The sequence below is a fragment of the Saccostrea echinata genome, unplaced genomic scaffold (assembly GCF_033153115.1).
Source record: "Saccostrea echinata isolate AGI-Se365-2 ecotype Australia unplaced genomic scaffold, CSIRO_AGI_Sech_v1 ptg000003l, whole genome shotgun sequence".
In the NCBI taxonomy this organism is placed as follows: Eukaryota; Metazoa; Mollusca; class Bivalvia; order Ostreida; family Ostreidae; genus Saccostrea; species Saccostrea echinata.
Window position 1 is genome coordinate 10,344,264 of NW_026889752.1, and position 19,924 is coordinate 10,364,187.

Here is a 19,924-nt window from a genome sequence, read left to right on the forward strand (position 1 = left end):
TTTTAATCTCTGAGAAGGTATAAGCCCTTGCTCCCCTGGAAGTAATGGAATATGCAAGAGATTTGTGAAATATTTTGCTAAATACGAAATGTTTCTTTTGCAATATTAAATTAAATGTGTTAATTGCAGTGTCATGTTAATTGTTTCATTTCCTTTTTGGATAGCAAATGTATTTCTCGTTGTTTAACATCTCCAGAACACAATGCAGGTTACTTTCTTTATAAAAGTGAGTTCTGTAGGGAGTATTTCCTAGGACGAGTGTTTTACACATAGGTGTTAGCTTTGATTTATCACATATACTTATTAAACCCAAATTTTAGCTTCATTAGAAATATGTCCTTGATTTTTTTTCTTTTACAATTATTTTCTTTTTTAACAAGACAAACCCTGTTTTCTGGTGATTTTCTTTTCAGTTATATAAATGAAACATGTTTTCTTATATTTCTAATTTAACAATTAAAAATTTTATGTTCTACTTTTGGGTCTGTTTCGGGTCGTTAATTTTATCATCAATGTGTATGAAAATTTAACATCTAAGTGGTTTGATTGTTTTAATGATTTATGAAAAAAAAAAAAAAAAATATCATCATTATCATCATCATCATGTTTCTGAAGAATAATGTAAATTCACTTATTGGTCAGCTGATGATCTAAGATATTTGAATTATCATACAATAGTTTAAAAGGATTTTTTTTCAATACATCATTAAATAAGGAAAGGGCATTATCTTGCTTAAAGCGGGTGATGAACATTTCCCTGTATATCTCTGGACAGAAAAAAAAAACACTCCAAGTAGCTTTTTCTATATGTATTTTTTCCTGGACGAACTTAATATAATAGATAAAAAAATTAAAGTGTATTTCAAGAACGCTGTTTTGAACCATTCTTTATTAATCTCTCTTTTTTCTGTAATCGAATGAAGTGCAAGACATGAATTATAATTTTGAAAGAGTAAATAGCTGCACGTCCATAATTTTAAAAATTGCGACTAGAATACTACCTGGGTAGGATTTCGTTGATTTACTTTATGTCCGATTTTTCATTAACAGGATAAAATGTGATTAGACATCGAACTCAAATATAAGTTTCGCCACGATCTCATAGAAATGGAAGATATATTTGTTGGACGAGTGGAATGTACAGAAGAACTTAAGGCGGCATGGAATCGTGGCCAGTACAAAATTTTTGGAATTTATGGTCCCAAGAGTGTCGGCAAATCGAGATATGTGAGGAACTTTCTAAGAATTTTGAGGACTTCAGATAAAAGTGACAAAGTGAAAACAACCACTTTTGATTTTCACCGCATCAGAACATATGAAGCATACATTGCAACTGTTGCTGGGCATTTAAATATAATGGAACATGAAGTTTGTTCACATACAAATTGCAATTGCATACAAAATGTAATCAAGTTTCTTAAAGGCAGTGAGGATGTTTACATTTTTCACCATGATCATCAAGAGGAAGCCAAATCTAAGCCAGACTCAGACGGAACTCTTCCAGATTCACCAAAACAAACTCTCTGGGATCAAATTTATGCAGAAGTCATAAAACCACTGCTTACAGAATGTAGCAACTTTTATCTGATTATTTCCTCTACGGATGAATTTCGATTTGCACATTTAAGAAGAGTCTTCTGGATGCAGAGGGTCCCTGCATTAACAGAGAAAGAGTCTATGGAACTTTTAAATGACGTATGCCCCTCCCCTACTGATGATACTAACTCGCGAAAACACGTAGTTAGACTATGTGAGGGCATACCACCAGCTTTAATCAATGCAGGTAACACATTCACCCCTGGACTGGAAAAGTTCTAGACCAATATTAATTCTTAAATCCCCTTTTTAGCTCACCTGAGCTGAAAGCTCAAGTGAGCTTTTCTGATCACCCGTTGTCCGTCGTCCGTCCGTCCGTCTGTCCGTCCGTCTGTCCGTCTGTCCGTCCGTCTGTAAACTTTTCACATTTTCAACTTCTTCTCAAGAACCACTGGGCCAATTTTAACCAAACTTGGTACAAAGTATCCTTGGGTAAAGGGGAGTGTAAATTGTTAAAATGAAGGGCCAAGTCCCCTTACAAGGGGAGATAATCAAGAAAAGACAAAAATAGGGTTCTTAAGAACCACTGGGCCACAAAAGCTGAAACTTATGTGGAAGCATCCTGGGATAGTGTAGATTCTAAATTGTTAAAATCATGACCCCCGGGGGTAGGGCATGGCCACAATAGGGAATCCAAGTTTTACGTTGAAATATAAAAGAAAAATCTTTAAAATTCTTCTTCTCAAGAACCACTGGGCCAGAAATACTGAAACTTATGTGGAAGCATCCTGGGATAGTGTAGATTCTAAATTGTTCAAATCATGACCCCCGGGGGTAGGGCGGGGCCACAATAGGGAATCCAAGTTTTACATTGAAATATATAAGAAAAATCTTTACAAATCTTCTTCTCAAGAACCACTGGGCCAGAAATACTGAAACTTATATGGAAGCATCCTGGGGTAGTGTAGATTCTAAATTGTTCAAATCATGACCCCCGGGGGTAGGGCGGGGCCACAATAGGGAATCCAAGTTTTACATTGAAATATATAAGAAAAATCTTTACAAATCTTCTTCTCAAGAACCACTGGGCCAGAAATACTGAAACTTATATGGAAGCATCCTGGGGTAGTGTAGAATCTAAATTGTTCAAATCATGACCCCTGGGGGTAGGGCGGGGCCACAACAGGGAATCCAAGTTTTACATTGAAATATATAGAAAAAATCTTTTAAAATCTTCTTCTCAAGAACCTCTGGGCCAGAAAAGCTGAAACTTAAGTGGAAGCATCCATTGTTCAAATCATGACCCCCGGGGTAGGGCGGGACCACAATGGGAAATCCAAGTTTTACATTGAAATATATAAGAAAAATCTTTACAAATCTTCTTCTCAAGAACCACTGGACCAATAAAGCTGAAACTTATTTGGAAGCATCCTGAGGTAGTGTAGATTCTAAATTGTTCAAATCATGACCCCCGGGGGTAGGACGGGGCCACAATAGGTATATTAAAGGGGGGAAATCGGGTAAAGAACAGCATGGCCAAAGTTACTCAGGTGAGCGATGTGGCCCATGGGCCTCTTGTTACCATTATCACGAATTTAAAAGAAAACTAGATGAAATCCCGCGCAAGCGCGGGGAATTGAATTTATACTACTACCGACAGAAAATATATTGTAGTTTCTACTGACAGCCTACAGGCTTATAGCAGGAAGAAATACTTTGTTCAAAATTCTGCAGGAAGTAGATGTACAACCCCACAACCCCCCCTTCCCCCATTTGTGAAAATTTGAAAAAAAAAACAATTTCATTAATTGGCGTTTATTGTGAAACCTGTTACACTATGTTATGGATATTGTACTTCAGATGCTCTTATTTCATTTCCCTCAAGGATAAAAGCAGCGATTATGCACATTTTACTTATAAATTGATTTGGGGGGGGGGGGGGGTTTAAAATTCACTGGTACTTGGGCCTTGCTTTATAAATATGTACGTACCTTATCGATATGTAAAAAATGTACTTTACTTTTTTACATACATGTATCAATAAGGTACATACGTATTTATAAACCAAGACTCAAGTACCTGTGTAAAAATTAGCTTTTAACGCCCTATGAATAGGCCGAGTATTTGATACGAAGGACTGTATTCAGAAAAATAACTGAAATGTATTGATTAAAGCACAAAAGTTTACAGCTTTGATTGTATTTGAACAATACCTTATTCATTAATTTTCTCTTTTCATGTAAGCAAGTTTATTACGAAGTACAAATTGTACTTCGGGTTCGTTGCAAGGATGCTCTCAGTGAGGATTTTACCGATAAATTTATTAGGAAAACCTACTACATATATGTTTTTAGTCTTTCGATATATAAATATATTCAAAACTTATAGTGTTATCAATGATTTACCATTATTTAAATGACCATTTACACAAAAGCTTTTTTTATATTCATGTAGCATAATAGCCTCGTTTTTTTTTTTTTAACATCGGGCTCGATGCTATATGATGTTCTAGAAGCTTCCGTCAATATTAAGATCGGTGAATGACGAAAATAATTTGCACATTTCCCTTTTTAATCGGGTATCACACCTTATCTCTTTTATATCATTTAAATCAAGTTTTGATTGAATAATTCAGTGATAACGTTTTATGAAATAAATGAACGATTGTTTGTTGTCAGTGTCATTAAAAATTGCCAGTAACTTAAATCCGCCAACCGGAAACGCCACCGTACTCATGTTTTTGCTATTTCATGGCTGTTTATAGAAAATGAGGGTAGACTTTTAATTTAATGTACGATACTAACTATCCGAGTGAAATCTAAATATAGTTTACGGACATCATCTTGTATCTAGCGTATTCTTAGAGGAGTTAGTATGAACTCTGGTGCACCCGTTTCGGAGTTTATTTGCAAAATTTATTAATTTATAAGTATAGATATTTTCATATTGTATGTCCGTATATTTATTTCCAAATTTATTGTAACGTGATGATATGTTTTGTAGGTCTATTGATGAAGGATAATGTGATATCTGTTGATGAGGTTATAAAGTTAATGGTAAAACAGATCATTGAGGTACTGAGCGATGAATTCCTACCTCATCCAGAAAGGATGAGTAAGTTTTTTATTTAAGCAAATGAATATTCCATTTGATTCCCATGTATCCATACATTTAAGAAAGTCTTGAGTTTCACCTATTCACTCATTCGGGATATTTCTTTTAATTTAGACACACAATTACAGCATCGTTGGAAACATCTCAGCAAAGAACAAAGTGACAACTTAGTAAAGACTCTTTTTATTATCAAGTACACAAGCCAATCAACGATAGCAGCAAACGCAAAACTGTTCAGTAAGTTTCTTTTTTGTAAGGCCTACATGTATACATCTAAATTTTTTTTTCTCTCTCTTATAAAATTTCATCAGAAAAATAAATCAAATTTAACTGTATGCTTAGATTGCGGTATTTTAATTTTTTTTTAGTATTTTTTCCTTGCCCTCAATTGACATTTTTTACAATAGGCTAAATTTAGAAAGGACTCATTGTTCTAAATATAAAGGATTAGGTTTTTTTTTTAAGAAAAACAATCGAAATATGTAGAGATTTTGTATCTTATTTACAGAATGTAACAACGTTCCAGAATACAAATTCAACCACCTCCTTCCTCTGTTGAGAAGAAATTTGCTGTCCTACAACAAGGATAAGGAGACTGTTTACCCTTGCCCATTGATTCAACACATTTTAGAAGCTGTCAGTTATATTAAAGCAGGTATAACTAATAAGAGTAATTGACCTTTGTTCGTAACATACAATTTCGAATCAACCATATCACATTAAAACACTGACGTATATTCTCATCAATTTTTTCCAGCTTCATTTCCTGTTATCATGCAAACATCTTCAAACTTAATTTTATCGGAATGAAAATTTAATCATTTGAAGTGATATGACCTTTGACTCTGCCGATATTTCGGTACATAAAAGTACTAAGCACCTTAGTGTATTTCTCCTTACAAATGAAAATCATTTTGAGTTTGATAAGTGCAGAAAAATTAAACATCAAAATCTTTCGAAAAAAGAAAATTGAATTAATGAAAAAAAATTGAATTGGCAAACTCGACGACTTAAGCCATATATTTAGGTAAAACAGTGCATGGGCATGATTACATTTGGCAGTTTATATTATTTTAGGTATGAGTACGATTAAAACATAATTCACACAAAAAAATGTTCATCTAGCAAGTTTTGTATATCGTCAGGTCATTCAATAATAAGGAGTCATAAAATATTACTTCTTCATCTTGATGGTGCAATGGATACATTTCATCAAAAAAAAATTTTTAAAAAGTATTAGTTGTCTAAAGAAAGTAATTTCTATGCGAAAGTGAACTTTTTTGTATAAAATAATAATACAAACAATAACGTGTAGGGATTATATGTATATCATTTTGAATGGTTTATTTATTTATTTTTTTTTTTTTGGAGTGCTGATGAAACGGTGAACGAATATAGATTTTTTTATGTTATTTCTGTACTAGATGAAATAAGGAAAGAACTACAAGAACAAATCAAAGCCATATTGGAACCACAGCCGCAAAATGGATTAGATTGTGTAACTATTGAATCCAATGAACTACCTTTTTCAACAGACTGTGTTAGCTTAAGAAACGATCTTTGTACATGTCATCTGAATTCAATTGATGCCAAAGGCGTGTGTAAATGTTTTTCAAAAGTTCCAGTAGAACATGAAAACAACTTTTCTGATGGGATTCATGCTCAAGAGGTAGGTCCGGACGACTCGAGAAGTATTTCAAAATGTCGACATGATTCTTTCATTACACAAAACTTGAACAGGAAGTCTTTGGAGGATGAAAAACATTATAAGAGCAAGGACATAGTGAACACAAGCCTTTCTTCACACTTTGAACACATGTCTTTAGAAGCACACCAGTTTAAAGGACATAATCGTCAGCAAAACATTCACGAAAATTATCCATGTACAAATGAGAATGAAGAGAGTAACCTGTCAACAGATGATAATACACCAGATGATAATACATTTAGAAAATTAAGACATGATTCCTTTTAATAATGAACACGCTGATGCCAATGATTCTTCACCATTCAATGCAGAAAATTTTTCAAACTCTCTGTAATTATGGTATTGACCTCGGCCTGCTTGCAAGTGACAATTTCTGGCATTTTTAGATGGACAATTGCGAAAGTAATGACATCATGTCAGAGGCTCTTTCACAGTCAGAATGTACATGTCTAATGTACATCCAAAAGGGGACATTTCTGTGGATCGTTCCAAATTTTCCGGTACAAGTTTCAGCAAAATATGATGGTGAAAATTTGATCCCTTCTCTTCTAAACCCAGTTAACTAAAGTTAACAAATCACAGTTAAGCATTACAATGGTATGCGGCCAAAGAATGTCCTTACATGTACATGTACCTAGAGGGCCAATCACATACAAAGAAAATGGATTAATCACACATGAAGCATCAAATGCATCTTCTTAAAAGAAAACAATTCCTCAGTCTTGTGTGCCGTATGCATCTCCTCAAAATAATCAAAATAATTAACCTTTCTTTTCATGTATAAAATGTGTTCTCGAGAATCAGGAGTGACAAAACAATTTAACATGAAAATAACAGAGACCTATGCTTGTGATACCCCACCGAAATTGCAGAATGTTTGGAAGAATATTTGTAGAAATTTCGAGTGTATTAGTGTATTTACTTGCCTATTCCTATTCATTCTTCGGGATAAAATTGTTTCATGCTGTTAATTTTAGTTTTTTATGATGTTAATGTTTGTCATTAACTTTGACATATCTTAATAATTAATTGAAGAATACTCACATATATTTTTTATACATTTTACTGTACCATATCCTTCTTTAGAAGCTGTGAACTATTCCTTTAAATGCAACAAATGTGTGTCCGGCTACATACAAATAAAGAGTTACAAATAATCCTTCATTTTTTTTTGTTGAAAAATGATGAGTATCCCGAAATCAAAAGTCAAACTATTTGAATCCACTATTTGTTTTATCTCTTTTTGTCCTTGTCATTTCTCCATGCCATAACCAACAGCCTCGAATGTTTAAGTGTTGGTGATGCAGTCATCTCTGAAAGGTCTTAGACGGTATTTTATCAACATCAGTAATGCCAAAAATGATGCAGCAACACCCGGAATGCTGCAGACATTCTGTGTTGATGACAAAATTAAAAATATTAAATGCTTTTTCTTGCTCCACTGTCACGGCAATGTGTTGATTTTGAGGCAGGGCTTAAATTGACATTTAAATTGACCCCTAATGTGGTCACAGCAGGTTTAAGAGCAGTGTATACATGTAGAGCAGATCTCATTTCAAAGTTACCAAAAACCATATATAATAATGCTGAGTAAACTTGCATGGATAATACAGATAGGGATATACAATATCCCAAATGTTCTTACTTTTATTACTTATTTTTCATTTAAAACCCCCAGTTGAAAGGGTACAGGACCTTGTACCAAAAAAGGTGAAGATAGCGAACAGTGAGCGATCTCAATAAATCCATAAACAATACAAATATGTAAGTAGGGCATAAAACACAGACCTGTGGGAATCCAAGAGGTGGGATCAGGTGCCTACGTGGAGTACGCATCTCCTGTTGACCGGAGCCCTATGTATTGATCAGGTAGACGGAACATTTCCGTAGTCAATTCAGTATAAAAACAAAGGCCTAACAATTGGTATGAAAGAAGTCAGCCAAATACGACCCAATGATAGGTTATATTTGCTAACAAGGTCATGATAACGACCATAAAACTGACGACATGTTGACTTTAAACGAGGCTGTTGAAATCCCTATGGACTATTATATAGTCAATTCAATCAATTCTGCAATAGTTTACAAATATTGAATTCTATTTTCTTTAGCCAATATTTTTGATAATTACTTAAAACAGTTAACCTGAATCATTTGTACTCGGTTCCTTTAACCTGTTAAAATTGTGATATTTCTACCTAATTAAATAAAATTCTTTTAATTGTTACAGAAATTTATCATGTTTAAGATGCAAAATTTTCACAATCAATTATTTAATAGTTTCTCTCTTAAAAATATTTTGAAGAAAGATAACTCATGTAAATGGAAAGATAACACTTGTAGATGGAATGTATTTTTTTTTTTTTTTTTTTTTTTTGAAACAACGCTTCATTAAGTTTTCTAATATGAATGAAATATGTATGACAGTAAATATTATTTTCATAACAACCTCACACATTTTTAATTTTATGCTGAGATAGAAAAAAATAATTGTTCTTTCTAATCACTGTCTCAAATTTTCCTCATATGATGATTAGACATAATATTCATTTCTGAAAAAGTAAGCAACGCTTCATACTTCAATATATTTTCCGTTTGAATCTAATACTAATGTTGTTGATGAAAATTAATGTTGGGAATAATTTTAAAAATTGGTGAAATTTAGAGCAGAGGGATATTTCACCTGAAAAACAGACTAATATCGACGATTATATTGTAAGAAAAACATTCATGAAAATTATCTAGCATGTACATACAAATCATGACGATACATCCATGTCTTCAGAACATTAGGATCAAGGCCCACATGTTGTAATATCTGGTGTTTCTTCGATGAACAATTTTCAAAAGTAACGACAGCATCATCAAACGCCCTTTTAAACATATTATTTCACAGACAGAGAATACAGAGGAAGCAAATGTAAGAAAGAGGACATTTCCGAGATTCGTTCCAAACTCTCCGGTACAAGTCTCAGAAAAGGATGAATTTGAAAATTTGACATCTAGGATTAATTCCTTCTCTTCTTCACCTTGAAAACTTTTAAACACTTAATTCTAATGATATGCAGTCAGAGAAATGTCTCCACCAACCGCTTGCAGGTATTTAATCCTGCAGAGGATCCAACTTATACAGAAGACACAAAAGAAAGTTTTATCAGACAATATGCATTTTATAATTCTGGAAAAAACAATTCGTCATCTTGATATCGATTAGTTATCTAATGTTTAGAATAATTAACATGTTAGAAACATGTAAGAAAAATAGAACATATAGGTCTTGCGTACCTATCAACAAATTTTTTTAAATCGGTAAAATGGGTACTGACGATCTCTCAGTTTCATCAGAAATTTCATCTCTGAGGTGTCTTTAATATCAAGTTCACTGAGATATATCGAGTCGACATAAATATGAAAATAACTATTGTTAATTGATAAAACATCGTCGATATGTCTCAATTGAAATCCACTGCAAGTGTTTCCTCTTGTAGATGTTTTTGAATAAATTCTGCTTCGTATGAATATATAAATGAGGTCAGCACAATTGTTGCCCATGCATCGGAATTCCAACAGTTTGCTGGAAAACTTGTTCTCCGAAGACTACAAAAATGTCATCGAGAAACTCCAATATTCTATTAATATCAAATTCAGAGTACTTGTGTGTACAATCAGAGTGGTTTTTAACGAAGTAAATTTTGCTGATGACCAATCACAATATGTGAAAATTTTAGAGTTCCGCATTTTTTGATAAGCAGTTGTCTGTGATATCAAAAAGCCTGGATTTTAATTTATCGTGAGAAATTGTATAAAGTGTGAAAAAAATTAAAAAAAAAAAAAAAAAAAAAAAAAACTGAAGTCTCTCATTTACAGCAGTTAATATTTTTGTAAGGAGTAAAGATAAAAGCTTGATAGAACATTTGTTGGACCCAGCAATATATCTTTTGAAAGGATTTTTATGAAGTTCAGGAATCCAGTACAGGTAAAGTAGATCGAACTCACATGCGTTTCATATTCACCCCGAGAAAATGTAGCCAGAGTTTGTCAAGACTTTCTAATAAACATTCACATTTACCAAATCAGCTGGATTCCATAAATTCTATCTTTTTTCTTCGAACGAAAATCTATGGGCTGGAGGGTAGGGTTTGAAGGCTTTAGAATGCTCCTACTACTCTCGACCAATTTAGGGCTACCCTGTCGGAAGGGTTGAATAATATCCCTATGAGAAAGATAAATGCACTGATGAACTCCATTCACAGGAGAATCAAGGCTGTTACAGATGCGCAAGGGAGATTTTGAGAATTTTTATTTTCACTTTGGGAGGGGGGTCATATAATTTTCAATAACTCATGAATTAATAGTCGAAGATTTTGGTGACTTGTTGATTAATGATGAATTTAAATGTTTAATAACAATACTGGAAAGTACGTGGGAAATAAAAACTCTAATTCACTTCTAAAGTTTATTATGCGTTTTTTTTTTCCTTTCAGTATATATTGGTTCCAGACGTAGAATTAAAACCAAGTGCTTCCAAAAATACAGTTATAATAATGAGCCTTGCAAACAATGACGATATTGTCACAAGTCTAGCTATAGTCTGCTGAAACCTAAAATATTGTTCATGTAGTCTTTCGTACCCTTTCATCACTTCTGATTTTGTTAAAAGGGAAGGTTAAATGATTCACATTTTACCTTTTATTTTTCATATACGAATTGTTAATATATTTCTTTAACACTTAATCCATACTGACAAAGTGTTCAGGTCTTCCTTGTCATATTTAGTCCAACGTTTGGCAAAATCTTCAACAGAATTCATAATAGAAATGAAGTTCTGTCGCCAACTAAAAGATCGGGGCTCCCTGTATTTAGGGCCTTTTACGATGATTGTACATTTTACTTTCTCTTTCAGCATGATTTTCGTCGTTACCAAATATCTATTAATTTATGTTTTTAAAATGATTTACAAGTAATGGGAATGTGTAAGATGTATATTATTATGACTTTCCGGATATCACCGGTAATTACAATTTCAAAAATGATAAATAGGAAAGATCAAGTAAAATTTGCTCTGAATATGACACATCTTCAAATGATACAACAGTGTATTTCTATACTTACGCATTGACTATATTTCCTGTACCCTGCAGTGCAACAATCGTCTTCATCATCATCAGGTGACAACAATTCAGGATGTTAGCACTTAGAAAGTTACCCTTCCCGTTATAGTTATGCGGAGAATCAACTTTGTTGTCATTTATCACTGATTTGATTTTACAATGCGCTAAAATTTAAAGTACATGCAGCACACGTCCCTTCTGTGTATCTTTCAATTTGTGTAATTTGTATACACGTATGTATTCAGTTTTGAAGTAAAAATCTGATACTTTTTCTATTTTGAAAATTTTGTGTTTTTCTTGACTATATCTTGGAAAAATACATGTTCTTTATCTAAAATGTTTATCAACCTTAACCTGTATATGGATGGTATATCATAAGTTAAGTTTTGGCGAAATCATAGGTAAAATGCAACCTTGATGATGCTAAACTATAGAAAATTGTCATAAATATGCAATTAAAATTCTCAGGAAATAACAACATACGAAAGCCGTTCAAAAATTTCGCAGACAAGTTGCGCAGAAAAGCATTTGACGACATAATGAAGCAAAAAGTTGAACATAATATGAAAGAATCTTTACTTAGAAGGTCATCAGAATTTAACATCAAAATGTTGATTTATATCCATTTTTGACGGTTTAACAGAATATACCATTAAGTCACAGTGCAATAAATCCTTCGATATCACAAACATTAAAAGAATGAGAGCTAGCATTTTCTCAACATTTTCCCCTAGTGTTTGATGCTGTGCAGTTTGGGTTACCTTCTCCACTCAGTATTAATATCCATATACCATTTCTGGTTCAGTTTGAAAACTGTGAAATTAGTAAAGAATATTCTAGTTTCATTTATACCCCTTAATTGTCGATATTTCTGAACTACTGTGTGACTCTCAATTACTTTCTTAACAGTCAAAATGAAGTTTTCTTCGACAATCTTTTCCCAACTCCTTTCACTGAGATTCTAGCGTATAAAATTTCTTTTACTATTTGTTGACAGATGTCGGAAAAATCGCTAGTTAACTTCCTGCTTCACCAAGCACATTTTTGGTCTATTTTGGTGATTTCTCGAACATTATTTCACAATTGATTAATTATTACGTCAGAAATCTACATAATGATAGAGCAATGAAAAGAAATTTAAGAAAAAAAATTATTTAAAAACGTGGTAAATTTTAGAAAATGAGTAAAAGTTTGGATTTCTCAAGTTTGTTTTTGTTTAAATCTTTGCCGTGCTATGTACATCACCATCAACAATGTCAAAACCCAAAAATTTTAGGAAAAATAAATGAAGATAAAAAATATCACGAATTTACTGGAATCATCACGAAACATTTTTGTGTAACTATTTGACGTCTTTAAAAGTAAATGAAAGCAATGTTTATGTAATTTTTGAACAACCCTAGTATTTTCTTTGTTATTATTTTAATATACGGTAGCTGCATAATGATATGGATTAACCCCTTTTAAAATGAAACTCGTTGCCTATTAATAGCTCTGGGACTTTTCAGTGTGTATGAATTGGTGATCAGCCATCTTGTGTAGGTGATTGAACTTCAAATACTTTAATATTTTTAACAAGAATTAGATGAAATACGACAAATGTGGACAAAATAAGGAAAGTATGAATTTTGTTTTACTTGAGTACAAAAACTTTATATCAGTTTAAGTCTACATAAATTTTCAAAATCAGAAAATCTTTTGTAGCTGTGAACACCTAGATTACGTAATTTTAAAACACACATTTTTAATGTTAAATGACACTTGGAGACATGCTGGAATGTGGACATTTTATTGGATTGTTCTTTTCACATAATGGAATGGTTAACGTTCTGTTATATTAACATATTTAGACATTAAGCCATTCCAGGTTTTTTTCTATGTTAAGCGTCCGCGTGGTTTTTGACACCCCATAATAGGAAAAAACAAAACAAAACCCGGAGTCCTGAAAATGATTACTCTGGTCTAACTCTTTGAATTCTGTAAATTTCTTTATATATTTATCGAAAATATGTCAAAGTAGGTACATTTTAAGCATTTAGTTCACTGACTTTGCTGAAGAATACGTCTATCTATAAGAAAAATAAATTAATGAAATCAAATCCTTTGAATACCTCATTTGTATGACTTCCAAGTCTGTGTTTTATTTATTTATTTATTTTGCGAGTGGGTAGGTAGGTTTTTGAAAGATAGGTGGACGCTAAAAAGATATAAAACTCGTGCCCTGTTCACACGGAGAGTTTAATTCGCAGTAAATTAATGCAAGTAAAATATTGCGAATTAAACTAATGCGAATTAAATTGCTTTCACGCGACAGCTAATGCGAAGTAAACTAATGCGAATTAAAATTGTATTTCTACTATAAGGCTATTCAGTAAGGCTATTATGACGTCATTTGCAAATCACGTCACACTGTGCAGAGCAGATAATTATACATTTATCATATAACATAATTTCATAGTGTCTTTACATTTTTTAGTGATTAACATAGTTTTCCTTTGTTTTCCGCTCAAAAATAGCACAAATACCTATATTTGACCACCGAAATGTGGCATGTGACTTAATTCTGCCCTTACGCATGCGTCAAAATTTAATTCGAATTAGCTTCGCTTAGCGTTCACAGGAGCTAATGCGAAGTAATTTAATGCGCAGTAAACTAATTCGAATTAAACTAATTCGCATTAAATTCTCCATGTGAACGCGGATCAAATTTAATTCGCAGTAACTTACGTTTAATTCGAATTATACTCTAATTAAACAGGGCATAGGAATGGCTTTATACCAGCAAATATAGAAAAAGATGCCTAGTGGGTGTTGCTTAAACCATAAAAAATAGTATTATCTTTAAAAGTCTGCTTATTTACTCTTGGACATCAAACAGTAAAATTATCGGCATGATTGTAACAAACATAAAGCCTTCTACCAACTAGTAGAATTCATGACCTCAGGGTTTGGTGTTTTGGTGTTAAGGCGTGGCGAGACTCTGTAGATACATAAAGTAAAAATGAATTAATGAATTTTTTTCTGCCCCTGAATATGTATCAGAAAAAATAAGTCCTGTCATGTGTTTTGGTACTGGATAGGGCTTTATCAATTTGTATTAACCTGAGAGAAGTTATCCCTTTTCGTTATTTACCTATGATAATTAATTACTGTAAATAAAATTACTAAAAGGTCTATTGAATGTGAGCATAATGCAAGAATATATATATTACAAAATGTTCATACTTTTTAATGGTCATGTGGACTTGTAAATAATAGATCAATAAAGATGAGACAAGAATATCTTTTTACATTGAATGTTCTTCAAAGACCAAGATATGCCAATATTAGAGGGAATGAGTTTGGTTTGCTCATAGTGTTCAATAATTTATTTTGTTAAGTCTGCATGGTGATAGTGAAAAATGGGGGGGGGGGGGGGCAAGACAAGTAGATAGATCTTTTTTAGGATGTGTTACTGATGCCCAGACTAATTGTTTTGTTGATCCCTCTGATCATCCTATATTCTTACTTTCAAGCAACAAATCTTCTGACATCTACTCCGTCTATAAGTTAATTTCTTTTGTGGATACTTTACAGTGTTACATGTATATCATACTCGTGATTGTTTAGGTCATTGGGCTTCTTGTTATGTTTATATATGTTGATGGGCAAATATTGTGACCTCAAGATATATATTGCATGCACTGACTATAATAATACTGCTCATAATTACCTAGTACTTGATCTTGCTGCACTAACAGAACATGTATAATATGTCACTGACATAGAAAAAAGTGTTCTTGTGAAGTGTATTCATTGGGGAAAACACTTCTTGATTGTAAAGTGTTTATGATACTACGGGCACCTAAATTAAAAATACCATTTTATAAAATAGAGATTCAATAAACACTCCTTTTCAAAATAAAAATAAGTTCACAATTATTACACTTCGATGTCCATTCACAGATTCTTTCTTTGGTTTTTTTTCTTCTGACATTCAATCAGAAGACAGTATTTAAAGAGCTTTTTTTTTTACTTTGGTTGGACTGGATTTGGAAATTGGACCATTGGTAGGTCCATTTTTGATCCGTAAAGTGGCGATTATTACAAATCCGTTTCTCCTCTGTATGAGTTCCTCTCAGCTATTTTCCACATAATCCGAGATCCATCTTCGTGGATTTGGACCTATATTCTGCGGCTTGCTTCATTTGCTCTATTATACTCTCTCAGTGAATTCAAATGGTCAACTTCTCAAAAAATTATGCGCAATTGTGTTCTGGTAATCCAGACGTTGGTTTAGACAACGGCAAGTCAAACTGCCACCCATGTTGAAATACTCTGGGTCCTCTGTGGGAAACGTAGTACATAATTTGTAAATTTCGAATAGTCTGTTGAAAATTAGATTTTTTAAAAAGTTTCTAGGTAGACAATCAGTGTAACACGATTTAGCCTCCTGACCAGTAGACAATATTCATTTCTGGTAATGAGTTGTGTAATTTTTTTTTCAGCCTTGCAGCATAAATGCTGCCGTCAATTGTGGAAGTGGTGCAACTCTGTTCTGGCCATGACTACTTTTGATTTGCTTCTATTGCAGATATATGCAGCGGCACCATAAGGCTTGGTACTGGCATCTGCAAAGATGTGCAATGTTATTTCACCATCCACTTTGTTAAAATTTTTCCTTGGAAATTGAAATTAAAAAAATGTGATGTTCAGATCATTTACACGACCCACAAATTTCATTTAAAGGGGGTTGTCCCATTCATACTTTTAATTTCAAAGCAACTGTTACATTATTTTGGCTATCATCGTGACTGGAATCAAATTACCAAGAGGGTAGAATATTTGTGATGGGTATTGCAATATCAATCTCATTGTAACGGTCTCAACTGTTGGTACTTCTTGTTTCGCAATTGACAGTTTGTCACCCATTAGTCCCAGCGTAATCCTTGTAATTTTATTACTTCGTCTGAGTCATGTAATTCATGATACTTGGCTTCTGTTTGGAGTAGCTTACTGTGTTTGATGCTCCTGATATGTTTCATTTCTGCATCTTTCATGATCTTCCTTGATTCACAAAAGTGCTTAAAAGCATCAATTTCACTCGCAAATCTTGATATCACGTAATCCACCCACAGACCTCTAAATATCTGCACTTCTAGAGTTCTTGTTCTGTAGATGCCTCAAAATAATTGCGTTCAAAGTAAATGGAGAGCAAAGGGCTCTAAAAAAGCACTGCTATGAAATGGTATGTCTAATAAAATGTTGAAATTATTCTGTTCCCTCAGGAAAAGAATTCTCGTTGCATCCCTCTTATTTTCATGTATACCAAACGTGCAAAAACTTTTTTCAATATCAGTGGTTACAGAAAATTTGTATTATCGAAATCTTGTCATAATTGATGTCAAATCAATCAAGATGGTGGTGTTGAATCCAGGCAGTCGTTAAGGCTCGGCTTGTTAAGCGAATCGTGGCAGCTGCAGTTTACTCTATTCTGATAAGTTTTGTGCAGGAATCTTTTTTGATGTAATGATGTGGAATATAATTACATCGAAAGACGTTTTTGTATCCTCTGGTACTATTTCTATAAATCATTTTCGTCCCTGTTCCTGGATTATCTCAAAATATTTCTTCAAATATTCCGGGTTGCGACTTAGTCTGTTGATAGTGCCTTGGGTTCTTTTTAGTGCAATTCCATAATTCATCGGTAGCTCAGAATGATCTTGTTTCCATGGCAACTTGGTGTAGTAGTAGGCGTTACGAAACTCGATGCATTTAACTGGTACATCTTAACATTTTCACTTGACTTGTTCTTGTCTGATGTTTTTATGATTTTAATGTTCTCTAGATCCAGAAAGCGTTCCAGTGCTTGTTTTTCTTATGTGTTAAGTTGTATGTGTGTTCACTGTCAATGTATGTACGTGACGATTAAGGTGTTGGTCTTAAAGCAAAAATCCAATCTTCGACTTCTCAGTAGGTCTTGATCCAGGAATGCATTGGTTTTCTATAGTTCTCTAGTAATAATCTGCTCCGATTAAAAACGAAATTACAAATTTGCTGTCAATTGAAACCGAAGGTGCTTTGAATCCTTGGAAGTTTGGTAGTCTTTTACTTGAGAAATGTGGTACTTGGTTAGAGGGCTTGCTATAGACGGTACTACCAGAACATAGATAGCAATCAATTCCCCTGAGTTATTAAATTTATTAAATTTATTTAAATTTATTAAATTGGTTATTAAAGCAACAAATATGCTATCTTGCTACTGAACACTTTCATTTTCTTCCAAAAATAGATTGTTTCAAATTTCCTTTGTATGATTTTTAACTCATTTGCGATTTTTTTCGGTTTAGCACAATCTTTGCAATCCTTCATCAAATGAAATATTAGCATTGATTGTCAGCTTTTCATAACTCACTGGGGTGATAGATGTTTTCAGTAAAACACTTGTAGGTTGACAAGGTTCACTACTGCAGTCTCTGGCTTCTTTCCGTTTCTACGATGTTGACACTTGTTGATTTGATGGGCTGGTCTATGTCACTAGTTAATTTCACGTTGCATATATCGTATGGTATATCATCTGGCATTTTTACACTTGTTGCGGGATGACAATCTGAGACGCGATGCTTTCCCAACAGTTGTAACACCATTGCTTTTAATTTGTGAAATCTTGTACTATTTCTGTAACTTTCTTACAATCACCGGTAAAATGATTCCCTTTGCAGCAATAAAAAATATGAATTAAGTGTAGCTGGTGTGTAATGGTTATTATCACAAATATCTGCAGCAGATATAAAATGCCTCATATTGGCTTTCAAATTTTTTCATGACAAAATTTATTCTGTAAAACATTTGGAAATGGGTCACATGGGGTCATAAAGTAATTGTTATAATTATTTCTGTTTTAAACGTTACAATCTTTAATTTGTGTCAAGATTGCATTGGTTTCATACAAAAACTGGTTATCTGCTGATTGTTTATATGACATGTTTTTAATGTCCCAAAGGAGAATCCAAGGGGCACAAATCGTTCAGTCAGAGTTTGGCCCTTTATAGACTCAACAGAATGACACTTTTCATACTGGACGACGTGTCAGCCAGTATAGAATAGTTATTCCTGTCAATATTTATTAAAAAATGTAAACTGGGCGACAAGTAACCTCGGGGAAGATTTCTACCAGCAGAAATAGAAAAGAAAAAGGTGATTTTTTTTTTTTCGAACAGTGATTCGATCTCAAATTCTTTAAAACAGAACCTTTTTTACATAGAGCATTTAACACGGACCCCTGGAAATTCCAGAGATCTGATCAGGTGCCTAGGTGAAAAAGGCATCCTTTGTTGACACAATACAACCGCCATGAACCTTCCTGTTCTTAAATTAATGATCATTTTATACAACCTGACACCGTATTGTAAATTAAGGAATATTTGCCGTGAATTGAACCAACTTGAATCAACATGTTGTTACTATATAACAATTGAACACCAATCTGTTCTTGAATAGATTTCTAAAGATTTTTTTTTCCATGTTTCCAATGTGAAATTTTACCCCCACTCTAGATTTCGGTCAGTGTTTTTAACAAATTTAAATTTACATTTGCCCAAGAAGTTTACATAATTATTGTCTCGTGTATCTTGTAAAGGAAATTTTACATAAATAAAATACAATTTTATTTCCTTTTCCAATTTTTAAGTGTATCCCTTTGAGAAGGATTGTGCCCTTTCATTTAGTAAAAAAAAAAGCTTTGTCTCCATAACTCTGAGATAAATGTTGTTTTGCCGATATTTGCTTGTCATTATCCCTTAAGTGCTGCAGAAGAAGTTAGAAATATGTTAAATTGACTGTCAGCAAATGGACAGCTAGGCAGAGTAATGGATGATTGATAAACTTTGGTTCCGGTGAGCAAATGATGAAGATATATTCTTTTAAAAGGACGGAATCGGAAAGTTTAATGAAAAGACATGCTGATTTTTTTTTTTTTGTCAGTTTTTAAAAGAATACTAAGTTCAATCTGAAAGCAAAAGCTTAAAAATCTTTGACTGTCTTTTTACTTTATTTCCCTTATTTGCCAATACATCTAGTTTTAAATTTTTGTCTTTATTCTTTTAAAGACGAGGAGGTGATAATTTCTATGTACAATACTAAATATATATTTATTCATAAAATATACACAGTTTTCTTCTTTAGTTCAGCATTCTTGTCTAGAGTAACTGCAGATTCTTGATTCTCTTGTAGAGTATAAACCTTTTATAATGTAAGATCTTGTCCTTTGATTTGATATATAGCTATTTCTATTAGTTTGTTTTCAATTTGCATCAAACTATACAGAACATTTCGTAAAGCTTCTTATAATGGTATACTCACCATGATATTATAGGCGTTTAGACGAATTAAACGCCTAAAATATCATGGTAAGTATGCCATTATAAGAAGCTTTACGAAATGTTCTGTATAGTTTGATGCGATTTGAAAACAAACT

General features: G+C 33.0%; 1 protein-coding gene across 1 annotated transcript in view; it reads left to right on the forward strand.

Moving 5' to 3' along the window:
* Positions 1 to 1,102: 1,102 nt before the first annotated feature.
* The window catches only part of LOC133178565 (uncharacterized), a 43,792-nt gene continuing 24,970 nt past the window's right edge, over positions 1,103 to 19,924 (forward strand). Inside the window, exon 1 of the mRNA XM_061313278.1 lies at positions 1,103 to 1,783. Within this exon, the coding sequence (XP_061169262.1) occupies positions 1,108 to 1,783 (676 nt within the window). The 5' untranslated portion in view covers positions 1,103 to 1,107. The remainder of the gene's footprint in view (positions 1,784 to 19,924) is intronic.